The 12,727-nt window shown below is 43.9% G+C and overlaps 1 protein-coding gene across 4 annotated transcripts; it reads right to left on the bottom strand.

The window, feature by feature from the left end:
* Positions 1–4,128: 4,128 nt before the first annotated feature.
* hmbox1a (homeobox containing 1a) lies at positions 4,129–12,542 on the bottom strand. 4 transcript variants are annotated; one of them, XM_062446560.1, is made up of 10 exons: positions 12,302–12,542; positions 8,631–9,182; positions 7,976–8,061; positions 7,736–7,846; positions 6,272–6,428; positions 5,938–6,020; positions 5,715–5,810; positions 5,260–5,399; positions 4,982–5,068; positions 4,129–4,588 (listed from the first exon to the last, which is right to left on the bottom strand). In XM_062446560.1, exons 2-10 carry the CDS (start codon positions 9,179–9,181, stop codon positions 4,253–4,255), a joined length of 1,647 nt encoding a protein of 548 aa, XP_062302544.1. In that variant the 5' UTR covers position 9,182; positions 12,302–12,542; the 3' UTR covers positions 4,129–4,252. The 4 variants fall into 4 exon arrangements, with proteins under 4 accessions (XP_062302544.1, XP_062302545.1, XP_062302547.1 ...); XM_062446561.1 differs by having other exon boundaries at positions 5,260–5,354; XM_062446563.1 differs by having other exon boundaries at positions 5,260–5,351.
* Positions 12,543–12,727: the final 185 nt, after the last annotated feature.

The raw sequence follows: 12,727 nt of genomic DNA, 5'->3' as shown, positions 1-12,727 counted from the left end.
AGAGTTGTCTTTCTGCCTTACAGCCCTGGTCCCACACAGCTGACACCTAACCCACTGCCAGATTACCATACTACTTTATCGCTCCCTCTCTCTCTAGCTCTTGCTTGCTCACTCTTTTTAGTCCCAAGCACCTCTGTTCAGTTACACATAGCTACTTTACACTGTGAAACAGACAGTGGTCTTTTGTGTCATCTACTGGAGACGGACAGCTTTTTATAGTAGCTCTCTTGTCATATAAAATCATTTATACATGTTGACCTCAATACTGTGTAACACCAGAGAGTGACGTCATGGCTACTCCTTCCTGTGTTCTTTCATTTTTTGTGGTTATTATGTAATATCATGTAACTATATATATAGTGTGCCGTATGGGTGTGACCGTATTATTGCTCAGAACCACACCAGTTTGTCATTGTGAAGGACTGCCAGTAACTTCTCTAAATACAGACGGCAAAGACACTGAACATCTGAATTCTGGGTCCTCCCCTTGGTTCTGTTTTTTAAAAACATCTTCATCCAAGTGTTTGTGTGTTTTTGAGTGGTCCAAATATCTCTTCAAGGCCTAGGGACACAGATGCAGATACTCAACAACAAGTGAACACGGTCTGGTTTTGTTACTTTCTCTTTAATATGCTGCATCCGGATATCTACAGGATGGCAACACTTCTGGTCCAGAGCTGAGAGCAATGTGACACCTGCCTTTTATGTGGCCTTCCATCTGCATAGCTTGCGCACACACAGACACCTATACCTGTCCTTGTGTCTTTGTCTCCAATACATGGTGCACCATTGACCTTAGTTTTGTTGTTGCGAGAAATGCATATATACACACACACAGACACAGTCTGAGACTAAGAGAAACGTTAAGGGAAGGGCTAGAAAGATGGGACCAGAATCAATTATATTGTTAACCAGTATTTTCCACAAATATTTTTCCCTTCCACTACCTTAGTCCTTTCCCTCTCTTTCTCCCTCTTCCCCCCCCCCCCCTCTCTCAGGATTGAGGCTAGTGCTGCTTTGTGCCTCGTCCTATATTTGATCAGTATGAGTAGAATAATTATCTTGTATCATTATGATTAATAATTAGCAATCATTTCTGAAAGAGTGACTTGTTTTGTATGTATTGTGTGTGTGGTATGTATATATGCGCATATTGAGATGTTAAATCTGAGCACAAGTTAGGGATTTGATTAATTTAATTGTGTAATTTTATGCTGAAATCCAAAGAATAATCATGTAATATAATGCATTTATATATATTTTTTTTTAATCATGTCTGGACAATAATGGCCCTGTAAAGATATGATAAATAAAAGTGAACTGATTTACTTAAATCAATGTTTGTCCTTTGAATTAATTAATTATACATGTACATGCCTTCAATTCTGCAAATTGACAGACATTTAGATAGTGTGATACTTCAGTAAATGATCTGTAATTAAATGTAATTTAATATTATATTGCTGACAAGTGTGAATAAATATTAAACGGTAGGTGCTTTCAGAAGATGTATAGAACAAAAGACACTTAGTTCATAGATCAACTTTTATGTGATTTGTTGATATTCATTCCTTAAGTTACAATACTACAATAAACAAATGTTGTTTTTTAAAGAAAGCTTTTCAAACAAATGAAAAACTAACAAAGGCAAAGTTTTTCTATGTATCATTACAGAACAGTCTACTGTCCAAACAAGGCACTATGTCTGAAATAACAGGACTCTCATTTTTAACTACCTCAAATTGATACAACAGTATAATTCGTTTATTTAGATTATTCCACTTTATAGAGTATTTGTCTTCAGTTTATATGCCATGTATTCACATATGTAACAAGAACAGTTCGATTATATAGAAGGCAGTGCCTTCCTCCATCCTGCTGCCCCCACCCCATGGGAGAACAAAGCCGCCTTACAAACATAACTTCATTAGTTAGTTGTTGCTCCTTGAGTCTTCAGTAAAATACACAAGTTGTGAAAGTTCCCAATCATTAATAGATACAGGCCTTTTTTTTACTGACAGTTCAAATACTTGGTGTGCTCATGGTTATCTAGCACGATAAAACCAAGGGAGCAATCCAAAAGTGTTCTGAGTTTTATCAAAAGCAAATAAACTACTCTACTTGAAGAGTGTTTTTGACACAGAAGTATAGAAGGAGGCTTTGTCTTCCTGACACAGGACCACAACTGAAAGGCTGGTTGTGCATAATGTCTCACAAGAAAGAAAAGAAAATCCATGTAAATACATGATTTAAAATCATAAGAAATCTCCTGCGAACATAGACATTTCATTAATAATATGATTATTTTCTGGTACATTTCTGCTTGGCAGAGTTTTTACCAAAAAAAGAAAAATTCTGGTTCATACTTTTGAGAATATGTAATATTTTCTATTTTGTAAGATACCTATTTGATATTAAACTAAATATTTGTATTAGTTCCCTGCCTCAGGAGTTTCACAAACCACAGAGGTATGAGAGTCCCTATTGGTCAGCTTGGCTGTCAACCAATATAAAAGGTATTAAAGGTGCATTTCACCACACAATAAAATGTCAAATATATGTTCTGCACCCACTTTTATTTTCAAACCTCTATTTTTAGGGTTGAGTTATCCCTTTACGGGTTCAGGAAAACAGGTATAATTGTTCAGGTATTCATATCTTATTTTACTTAAAAAGCAGCAGGCTGGGAGTTAGTAAAGGGAAAGTCGGCAGGTGGAGGGGGTCAAGGGTTGCAAAAGCACCTGATGACCTCTGACCCCTAATTTATGAACTCATGTCAGCCAATCAGATCACCCTCCTCTCCCCCCCTCCCTTACCACCAGGCGGGTAGCCTGGTCTGTCCTTCACTCAGAACAACCAATTGTGTGCTAGAAGGGTAGAGGACTGAAGCACCGTATAGCTAAACCATGCCCTAAAAGTGACATCTGGAAGGAAAAGTAATCAAAGAAAACACCTCCCATAGAAGCTTGTGTTAACAACATATGGCACACACAAGGCAAATAGGGAAAAGGATTCAAGAAGAAAAAAAACTGGATGCACTCTGGTGACATAAACTACCACCATTATGAGCGCTAAGGAGAGCCAAACTCTGGTGTTACCTGGAGATCATTTAAAAACCTGAACTAGCAAAGAGGAAGTTTCTGCTACATGTTAAAACCAGTCTTTAGTAAATAAAGTTTAAAAAGCTTAAATCCAATGCTATGGGTAACCCCTACATATGATTCAGTCCATATATCCACCGCATACATTTACAAGGCCCGCTGATTGTCCATCTCTCTCTCCCTTTCTCTCTCTAAAAATGATAATTTGCTACCATCTTCTTAACCATAACACATTAAAGGTTAAGCATCTCTTTAGTAATACTGGTTAATTAATTCATGGATGTTAATCCAGGTGGGGCTGATAATACTCTGGAATACACTGGCCAGATTTACAGCAGACAGAATTGATTAGCATAGGATTATTATAAACTCTCCGTACCCATGACTCTCTGTCTCCCTCTATCTCCATCTCTTTCTCCTTCCTCTTTCTCTATCTCATCCTCGTTGGAGGGAGAGGACAATAACATACGTCATATGTGGCTGTACAAAAAAACACAGTCTATACAGTGACACGACAGAGAAAGAGACTTCGAATATATTAATGGGACAGGGAGTGTTGAATGGTGTGCTACATATGCACACTATAGGCTCTGACTCACTGTCTACTCTTCTACTATACACTCACATAGTATATTTGGACCTCCACTGATACACAACTTCCACACCTCAGGATGGGAGGTATGAGTTTGAGGGGGAGGTAGAGATGAGGTATGGTGCATTTTGGAGAGGGTTGTGTGATAGATAGAGGGGGAGGCAGAATTTCTACGTTTGACAGTTTCCAAGTCTGTGCATACTTTTGGTCTTTGTTAATGACAACATTCCAAGAAGACACACTCTCTTCCTAAATGTCAACAACTAGGACTCTAGGAATCTCTCTCTCTCTCTCTCTCTCTCTCTCTCTCTCTCTCTCTCTCTCTCTCTCTCTCTCTCTCTCTCTCTCTCTCTCTCTCTCTCTCTCTCTCTCTCTCTCTCTCTCTCTCTCTCTCTCTCTCTCTCTCTCTCTCTCTCTCTCTCTCTCTCTCTCTCTCTCTCTCTCTCACACACACACACACACACACACACACACACACACACACACTCTCACACACTCTCACACACACTCACACACACTCACACTCACACAATCCATCTCCCACTCCACCATCCAATCTTCAGTCCTCATCCAGCATCTCAGTCTTTATGTCACTTCCAGTCCCCCTAGTCACACCCCCCGCTTGTGTGGCGAGGGCCAGGATGCTGTGATTGACAGCTGCCATTTCCACTGCAAGGGTGATGGGGTCCTGCTGCTCGCTGTGATTGGTCGACTCGTCCTGTAGGGAGGGGGAGGGGGGAGACCAGGAGACGCCAGTCAGTCTGGTACCCTCTGCCTGTTGCCCCACCCCTGGCAAAGAGGCACGACCAACCAGAGAACTGCCCCTGAATGCGGCCATGGCCCCCTTGGCCGGGTTGGGCCAGGCAGCCAGCCAGCTGGGTAGGAGGGTCGGCACCTACAGCAAGAGGAGGGAGGGGGTTAAATCACTTAACCCTTGTGCTGCCTTCGGGTCACATGACCCAAAGGTTCACAACGAACCATCGTTGCGTTTACCCAATTTTACCCAATACAAAAACAAATCAATATAATTTTCTTTTAACCTTCGCAATGTGGGGGGTCTGAGACAGCCCGACGGTTAAAAGAAAATGCTTCACTTTGTTTTTGTATGTGGTAAAGTTGTCGCAATACGGTGGTGGGTCACAATGACTGATGGGTCAGAATGACCTGAAGATAACACAAGGGTTAAGGGCAGAATTCTATAGTACATTAGGAGGAGAGGAGAGGTACCGGTGTAGTAGAGGAGAGGACAGGAGAGGTACCTGTGTAGGAGAGAAGACAGAAGAAGTACCTGTGTAGGAGACGAGAGGTCTAGTCTACTCAGACCGTAGGGTCGGGACACTACTCTCTTCTCAAACAGGGAGGACACCTCACAGGCCTGCCAAAACAGCACGTCCAACTATCACTAAACATCCACTGATTTAAACAATTTACCTAATATCCACATTGCAAATATCATGTTAATCCACAAAAGCATTCACATTCACCACTGTAAAGATGGTGTAGTCCTAGGAAACTATTTCATCTAAGACTGTACTACATTTTCTTTAGGGAGGGGTGGTTGTTTACCTGGTCTGGAAACTCGTTGCTGTCAATGTCATCACTGTTGGAGTGGCCTCCTGGACTCTGAACATCGATGCCATGGCTTTCCAGGATTGCTGCTTCTTCCAACAACACAGATCTGGCCATAACATATCTACCAGACTGGGCTACAAATGATGTTTCTATATCATTTTAATCACTTCATTGTTGTCTGCCACCTGAAAGTCAGGTGGGTGTTGATTACATTTTTGGGAAGAGCATTCACTTCATTGAGCCAGGCAAGAACAATAAAGTGTAGATCAGCAATTCAAATTATGTTAAATCATGTTCTGAACCGGCCTACATATAGTCTACACCTATCTAAACCTATACATTTATATGGTCAATGCTGTACATTGTACGTGATATTTGGCCATAACATGATTGATTTCAACATGTTACAAGTATCACATACACACACAGTAGGAGGTTAAGAACATTACCTATGTTGGCTCGTCTCTTGATCTCCTTCCTGCGGTTAGCGAACCAGTTGTAGACCTTCAGAGAGGTTACCCTCTCAAGATCAGATAGCTTCTTCCCTGAAAAGAGAGAGACACTTTAATAAAGATAACCACACTTTTCCATCTGACTCTCTTTACTGCCCTCCTTCATCTATCCCTCGCTCTTCCCTCCCCACCCCTTTGTCACTTTCTGTTTCTCTCTCACCTGGTTTCTGGATGACAGCGTTGCAGGCGTTGGATATCTCCTCTCTCTTGGCCTCATCAGGGTACTGGTTTTCATTGAAGTAGCTGCAGTCATGCACAGTTACATATGGAACACACTTACACACAACTCCTCTCTCCTCGCACCATCCCATCCTCTCCTCCATCCCCCATAATTTCCTACTCCTCGCCCATATTATTTATCTTTCCTCCTCCTCTCCCCTCCCTCCCTTTTTCACTAGTCTAGGTCTCTTCTATCAAGTCTCTTTCTCCCTTTCCTTCTCCCCTTCATCACCTATCCTTCCTCCTCCATATGCCTTCATCTCTCTCCTCCTCACCTCTCCATAACAGCCAGGCATTCCTTCCGCCAGGTGAAGCGACTTCCTCGTCGTAGACGGAAGCTTCCTGGGGTGGAGCTTATGGGAGGCGGGGTCTGATGCCACTCCACCACGTCCTCCAGGGCCAATGGCGTTGGCCGCATGGTTAGAGTGGCACCTTAGGACAATAAACATCACACACACACAAACACACACACACACACAAGACCATGAAACCTCTCATTTCAACTGTGTTTTACAATTTCCAACAGATCCAGCACATTAGTTTGTGTGTGAGTAGTGTTCGTAACCTGTTCATTAACCAATCACTGCCTATGCATGAAACACACAGGCATGCACACACACACACACTCACAAGCACAAACACACATAACCATCGTTGCCTGAGTGTTTGTTGATAATCCTATATAACTATCTACCGTAAAAATTATTTACAGGGCCTGAGCACTCCAGGTGCTGTGACATACACAGTCCACCAGGGGGAGTTAGAGCTCCCCTCCACTGAGACAGAGGAGAAGCACACTGGTATGATTTCAACAGCTTTTCTTTATTAAAAAAAAAAAAAAATCCTTTGGTTATATACAGTCAGACATCATACGGGTCTTAATGCAGAACAGTCGTAATAAATGAATTTATAGTCATATTTATATAATAATATAATGCTTTGTCAAGTGCTCTACGTTGAACTACATTTTGGTAGCATTACGATAGCAGAACTACTATTGGCTACTGCAAACACGGATCACAAATCAGCAATCGTGGCCGTGATGGTAGCTTATTGGCTGCTCTGTACTGAAAGGGGAGTGGGGGGGAGGGGGGGAGCAAGGAATGCTTTCAGATATATACACACATTTCTAATAAGCTTGATAGAGTAGAGACACATAGGGAACACACAGCATAGACCAGAACAATGGCTAGACTTGGGGGTGTAACAGGTTATGGCAGCGATAAAGATTTAGATGTAACACCGCAGGTAGGAGTGTGAGAGAAGGAGTTCAGCCCTGGTTATTTCCTGAAAGTGTAAGGGAGTGTAAGGGAACTCAACTGCATGGTATTCTCAACCTCCTGGGACAGGGGCAGGAAATTACCTGAATATGGTGAGGTAGGGAAAGCTATGTTGGTAGATACGTAACAGTCCTAAAGGGAAGTTAACAATCAGAAAGTTGAGACTGAGACCTGACAGGACTTCCCTTCACAACCACACAAAAGCATCACATCATCCCTTAACGACTGAATTCTACGAGTTCAGTTGTTTCAAAACGTTTCAGAAACGTTTAGCGCACCTGAACGCCCCCCAGCTAAGCTAGTAGTGGATGGAGCGTGTGGAGCAGCTGAAGAGAGATTGTACCGGGGGGAGGCTGGGGGGACTGGAGGGCTGTGTCTGGGGAGGGTCTTGGGGGGCGAGGGGTGCTCGGGGCTGGGGGGGGTGGTGGTGGTGGTGGGCGGGGTGGGGGGCTGTATTACCAGGCGTGGTCTTCTCCATCTGGTACCAGCGGTAGAAGGCCCGCTTCTTCTGCTCACTGAGGTCTGAGCCTTGCTGGAGGAGCCAGTGGGAGATACGACTCTGACTGATACCTGGAGGGAGGAGAAAGAGGGAGGGAGGGACAGGTAAGTCAAGACTACTGAAACAATGACATCAGTGTGTTTGGTTGTGAAAGCAGGCAGCCTGCAGTGCTGCGTGATGGCCAGCAGGGAGGAACTGACCTGTGACCTGTGCAACCACTGCCTGAGAAATACGCCTGTTCCCAAGGAAGGTCTTGATCTCCTCCTTGATGATGGCACTGTCCCGTCTGCAGGGAGACAGATAGAGAGAGAGTAGGGGGATGGAGTGAGGTATGTAGATGAGTAAGGAGGGAGAGCAGGGAGACAGGTGATATAGGAAAGGTTGGTGGAAAAGATTGACAAGATAAAAGAAATTGCGTGAAAAGATGTAGAAAGGACGAAGGAGAGAGGGGGAGTGGGGAAAGGGGAGACAGCGAGAGAGTGATGGACAAGGAGAGAGAGCACATATATGTGTGACAGAATAAAAAAAAATCATGATCAATAAAGGGAATTGATTTGACTGTTAGGCATTTTCTGGTCTTGAATAGACAATAAACGAACACACACAATCTTTATCACATATAGCGTAGTCGAATTTACATTTATATTGATTCTTGAAGAATTTCTCTAATCTAACTGCCTACCCCGTCCACCCATAAGCTACACACACCACTACCCAATAATAGACTGAGACAACCAACCAACTGAAATTGTGTGTATGATACATTCACAAACTTCTCCTTTTCACCCCCTCCTTTGTTTCACCTCTTCCTCTCCCCTTCTCCTCCCTCTCCCCTCCCCTCTCTTTCCTTCTCACCTCATCAGCTCCTCCACCTTGTCCTCTATGTCCACATCATCCTCGCTGGGCTCGTACACAAAGCCCCTCCCCCCGACAGTACCGCTAACCGTGCTCACGCTCACAGGAAACCGCGGCGGAGACCCCTTCCCATTCGTCATGACAACCAGCCCCTCACTGCTGACACGCCCGTTCTGGGCCGACACACCCGCCATGGCAACGGGGGCCGGGGCCTGCGGGGAGGGCGGGGAGCCGTCATAGTTGTTGCTAGGCGACGCCGAGAGACCGTTCCCCCGGTACGCAGCGGTCTGGGTGGCAGTGGAGATGGTAGAGGAGGAAGCTGTCACGTTATTGGCGGAGGAGGAAGAGGACGTGGTGTTTGGGTTGATATTGGCTGAGAGGCCCAGGTGGGGGGGCCTGTGGGGGAACTTGTGTCCGTGCTGTTGGTCAAGACGCTCCAGGGTGTTGAGGGCATGGAGGATCTCAGGCTTTGTCATTCCTGTCCTCCTGAGACGCTGCAGTAAGTCGATCTGCTCAATGGTGAACCTTGGCTCATCAGAGTACTGGGACATCCTGGCACGGTGGAAGGGGGAGGACAATACAAGGGATGTAACTCTTAATCAACTTTGGAGATATTCTCCAGAAAGAGACAACACCGAACAATCTATCACAGTGATTATACTGAGTATTAAGGGTGCTCCGATCGATCGCTTGCCGATCTTTATCGGCCGATAATTCATTTTAAATACTCAGATCGGTACTCACTACAAAGGCTGATCAAAAGAGCCCTTTTTTTTTGCTGTGCACTTTATTGTCCATGGTCCTTTATCTCCTACCTAAATGCAGACAAAAATGTGAAACATTATTTTGACTGTGGCCTTTTATGTTGTAGATTTTATAGTGTAAAGTTAAAATGTATAAAGACTCTGTTTATTCTGTTTTTGTAATTTATTATTTGGCAGGATAGTTACATTTGTTTATTTATAAGCGGTTATCAATAACCCAGCATAGGCTGCTATGGTTTATGTTGCGTCTCTAAAAAGCGTCTCTAAGAAAGAGAGTGGAATATGTTAAACATGTTTCCTGCCACTAAATAAACTTTTGTTGTTAATTCATGACATTTTATCATCTCTTCATTGTTATACTTAATATACATTGTTGTTAAGAACAGTTAAATAGATAATGCTACATGATAAATAGAAGGCTTCAAATAGACCCTTTAATCAGAATCAGAAAAGGGTTTAATCGCCATGAAAGTTTGCACAGACAAGGAATTCACTTTGGCAGGAAGGTGCATACATTCAACATATAGGGATCATAAATCTTAATAGTGGTGTACAAGTCTAACTATACTAACGGTACAAGGTCTAACTAATACTAAGGGGCTGTAAGAATTTAGGATAAAAAAAATAAAATAACAAATAAAATTTAAAAAGATCAGTGATCTGTACTCGGTATCGGCCGATACTGCTTCTAGCGATCGGTGATCGGCCTCAAAAATCCTGATCGGAGCACCCTTACCGAGTATGGTACATAAGAAGCTAGACCAGACGTACGCACGCTCACACCCAACTTATCTGCTGATCAGAGACAGACATGCTTAGAGGAGACAGTTTCAGCAGCTGCAGACCAGATATGAAATGGATTGGCAGTCTGAAGAGCTTTTTTAGACAGAGGAAGAGAAGTAGGGTAGGAGGAGGGGGAGGGGTGAAACATGAGAAAGGAAGAAGGAGATGGTAGGACAGATAGAAAGAGGCATAGGGAGGCGCAAAGGAGATAAGCTGGTATGTGTGGACACATACAAGACAGAGAGAAAGAGACAGAGAGAGAGAAAAGAAAAAAGTATATGAAAGAGGGGGAGAGTCAAGAAAGATTGAAGGGAGAGAGAGAGCGGACAGTGCAGATGGGAAAAGATTGAGAGGATAGAGGGAGGAGAGAAAGAAAGATGAAAGGAGAGAGAGAGGGCGTGAGGGGGTTTAAGAGGGAGAGCAACTCGGGAAAAACGCCAAGAAAAATTTCCATCCAGTCTGGCCAGCTCCCATATTTCTGCTTTGAAGAGGCTAGGGATGAGTCATACACTTACAGACTAGTCTATCAGAAACCCTTTCACTAGGACATACAGTATATAACCAAACCAAACTTAACTAGGCAAAAAAAATAAAAAGATTCTAGACTACACTGCTATATAAAAAAGGCTTATGAAAGAGAGAGAGAGAGCTCAGCATACTAGACAGTCTCAGTGAATACAGTGACAGCTTGTGATCATCACCTCACACACATTCTTCATTAGGGTGTCCTTACATGGTCACATGGCTTCAGACATAACTCCCTGAAATGATTGCTCTCTGTCACTGTGTCACCGTTTGTATGTGTCTACTTCTCGTACTCCTATTCACCACTCCTCTACCAGACAGTTCCATCCTGCTACTTAGCTACTACATCAGCAGAGTTCTATGTGAATCAGGTAGCTGTAGGGTGCAGGTTTATTCACATCCTCCTCCCTGCCCTTCCTGTCACAATGGCACTAGCACCTTCCTTCTTCCTCTGCAGCAGATACCAGGGCTGGAAGAGAGGGTAAATGCAGCTGACCCCACCAGACCAGAACCCGGTAAATGCTTCAAGTTGATCTCTCAAAAGAGGCAGGGTGACCAAGCAAGCTAGCTCTGTCACTGTCCCACAGGAGAGAAGACGAAAGAGGAGAGAGTTTACAGAGAGCCTCAGAGATTGAGTGCAATATGATTAGCAGTAGTTACACATCAATACGGTAAGGTCATGAACATGCTTTCTTTCACGTTTAGAGGAAAACCTAACTGTACTGCCTAACCAAAAGTTGGTCAAACACTGAGCATAAGCTCAGAGTATAGCACCGCCCCCCACCCACCCCCACCCCCACGACACACACGTTTCCCTCAACAACAAAAAACAACATGTAACCAGGCCCAAGATAAACAGAAAAGCAATCTAACCAAGATAGATTATTGCCACTGGCTTGTAGACTAACTTCAACTACATAATCAACCACTACAAGCATGGGTAGCCAAAGTCACCATGTATACTTGCGCTATAAATAGCTGAGACTTTGAAACTATTATTTGAAGCTGACAAGCAAACTTTTCAACTCTCATCTTCGGACGGGGGAGTGCAGCTAGCCAAGCATCCAGACTGGGAGGTTCTCAAAGGTGAAACTTCATCCGTGTTGATGACGTCACTGTCACAACAACCACAACAGTTAAAACGGTGATGTGAACGTCAGGGAATTGTCTTCAAAGTGTAGCCGGTGCAAGTTAGCTCATTGTAGCTCTAATAAATAAAGTCACTTGGCAACACATTAGCAGCACAGCACATCTACTGGCTTGCGAGCAAGCTAAGTTACTAGCTAGCTAAACACCTAGATTCTTAGACTAACGTTTATACCACGTTTTACCAAAATTACAGCGTGTTGACTGTTGTTGTTGTTGGGGAAGATGGCACGGTAGCTATCTTAGTTTGGTTGAGTGCTAAGTGGCTAACAAGCCCCCAGACATGAGTCTAGGGGAGGCCAGCAGCGGACAGTAGCGGCTAGGAAGACAACCAAGCTCAGAGCGCAGCTAACTTCAGCTGCAGAACTAGCTTGCTGGCAATGGGATCAGTGCCAAAGAGTGCGGGCGAGCCTGCAGAAAAGCTAGCTAGCTAGCCTTGCAAGTCTTCCTTACCTTGCTTGTTGAATCGAGAGCCGCCGTCCACCACGAATGGATGGATTTGGTTAGCTTTATCTCCGACGCGGAACATGCAAAAGCAGGTCTCCACAATGTCAGAGTTTCTCCTGTCCTCTCTTAATTTGATTTCATTTCTTGGCGAGACTGATTTGCCTTTGTCTGACTGACAGTGGCCATATTGACATGAAACACGGCGAGGTTTCATGGGATTCGTAGTTGAGAAGTTCGCCGCTCTATGAACGTGGCAAAACATTTGCGCTGAGGAATGCAGCCTTGTCTGACTGAGGCCCAGAACGCCGCCTTGTGGCTTTATACCGTAGGGCTCCTGGCTGCAATGATAATGCACACACTCGAAAGTAAACCACCTAGTGTGCCAATGTTTAATGTTCTTTAAATCAATTAAGTTAATTTCGTTTTGTCATC

Source organism: Osmerus eperlanus, chromosome 21 (genome assembly GCF_963692335.1).
Source record: "Osmerus eperlanus chromosome 21, fOsmEpe2.1, whole genome shotgun sequence".
NCBI lineage: Eukaryota > Metazoa > Chordata > Actinopteri > Osmeriformes > Osmeridae > Osmerus > Osmerus eperlanus.
The sequence above is the reverse complement of the archived record's forward strand: the minus strand, read 5'-3'. Positions and strand labels throughout refer to the sequence as shown.

Coding starts and splice junctions, on each gene's coding strand:
- hmbox1a (XM_062446560.1), bottom strand. CDS start 9,181: ATGTCCCAGTACTCTGATGAGCCAAGGTTCACCATTGAGCAGATCGAC. Junction 5,811..5,937: donor CGCTGTCATCCAGAAACCAG/GTGAGAGAGAAA, acceptor CTCTCTTTTCAG/GGAAGAAGCTATCTGATCTT. Junction 5,400..5,714: donor CAAGAGACGAGCCAACATAG/GTAATGTTCTTA, acceptor CATCATTTGTAG/CCCAGTCTGGTAGATATGTT.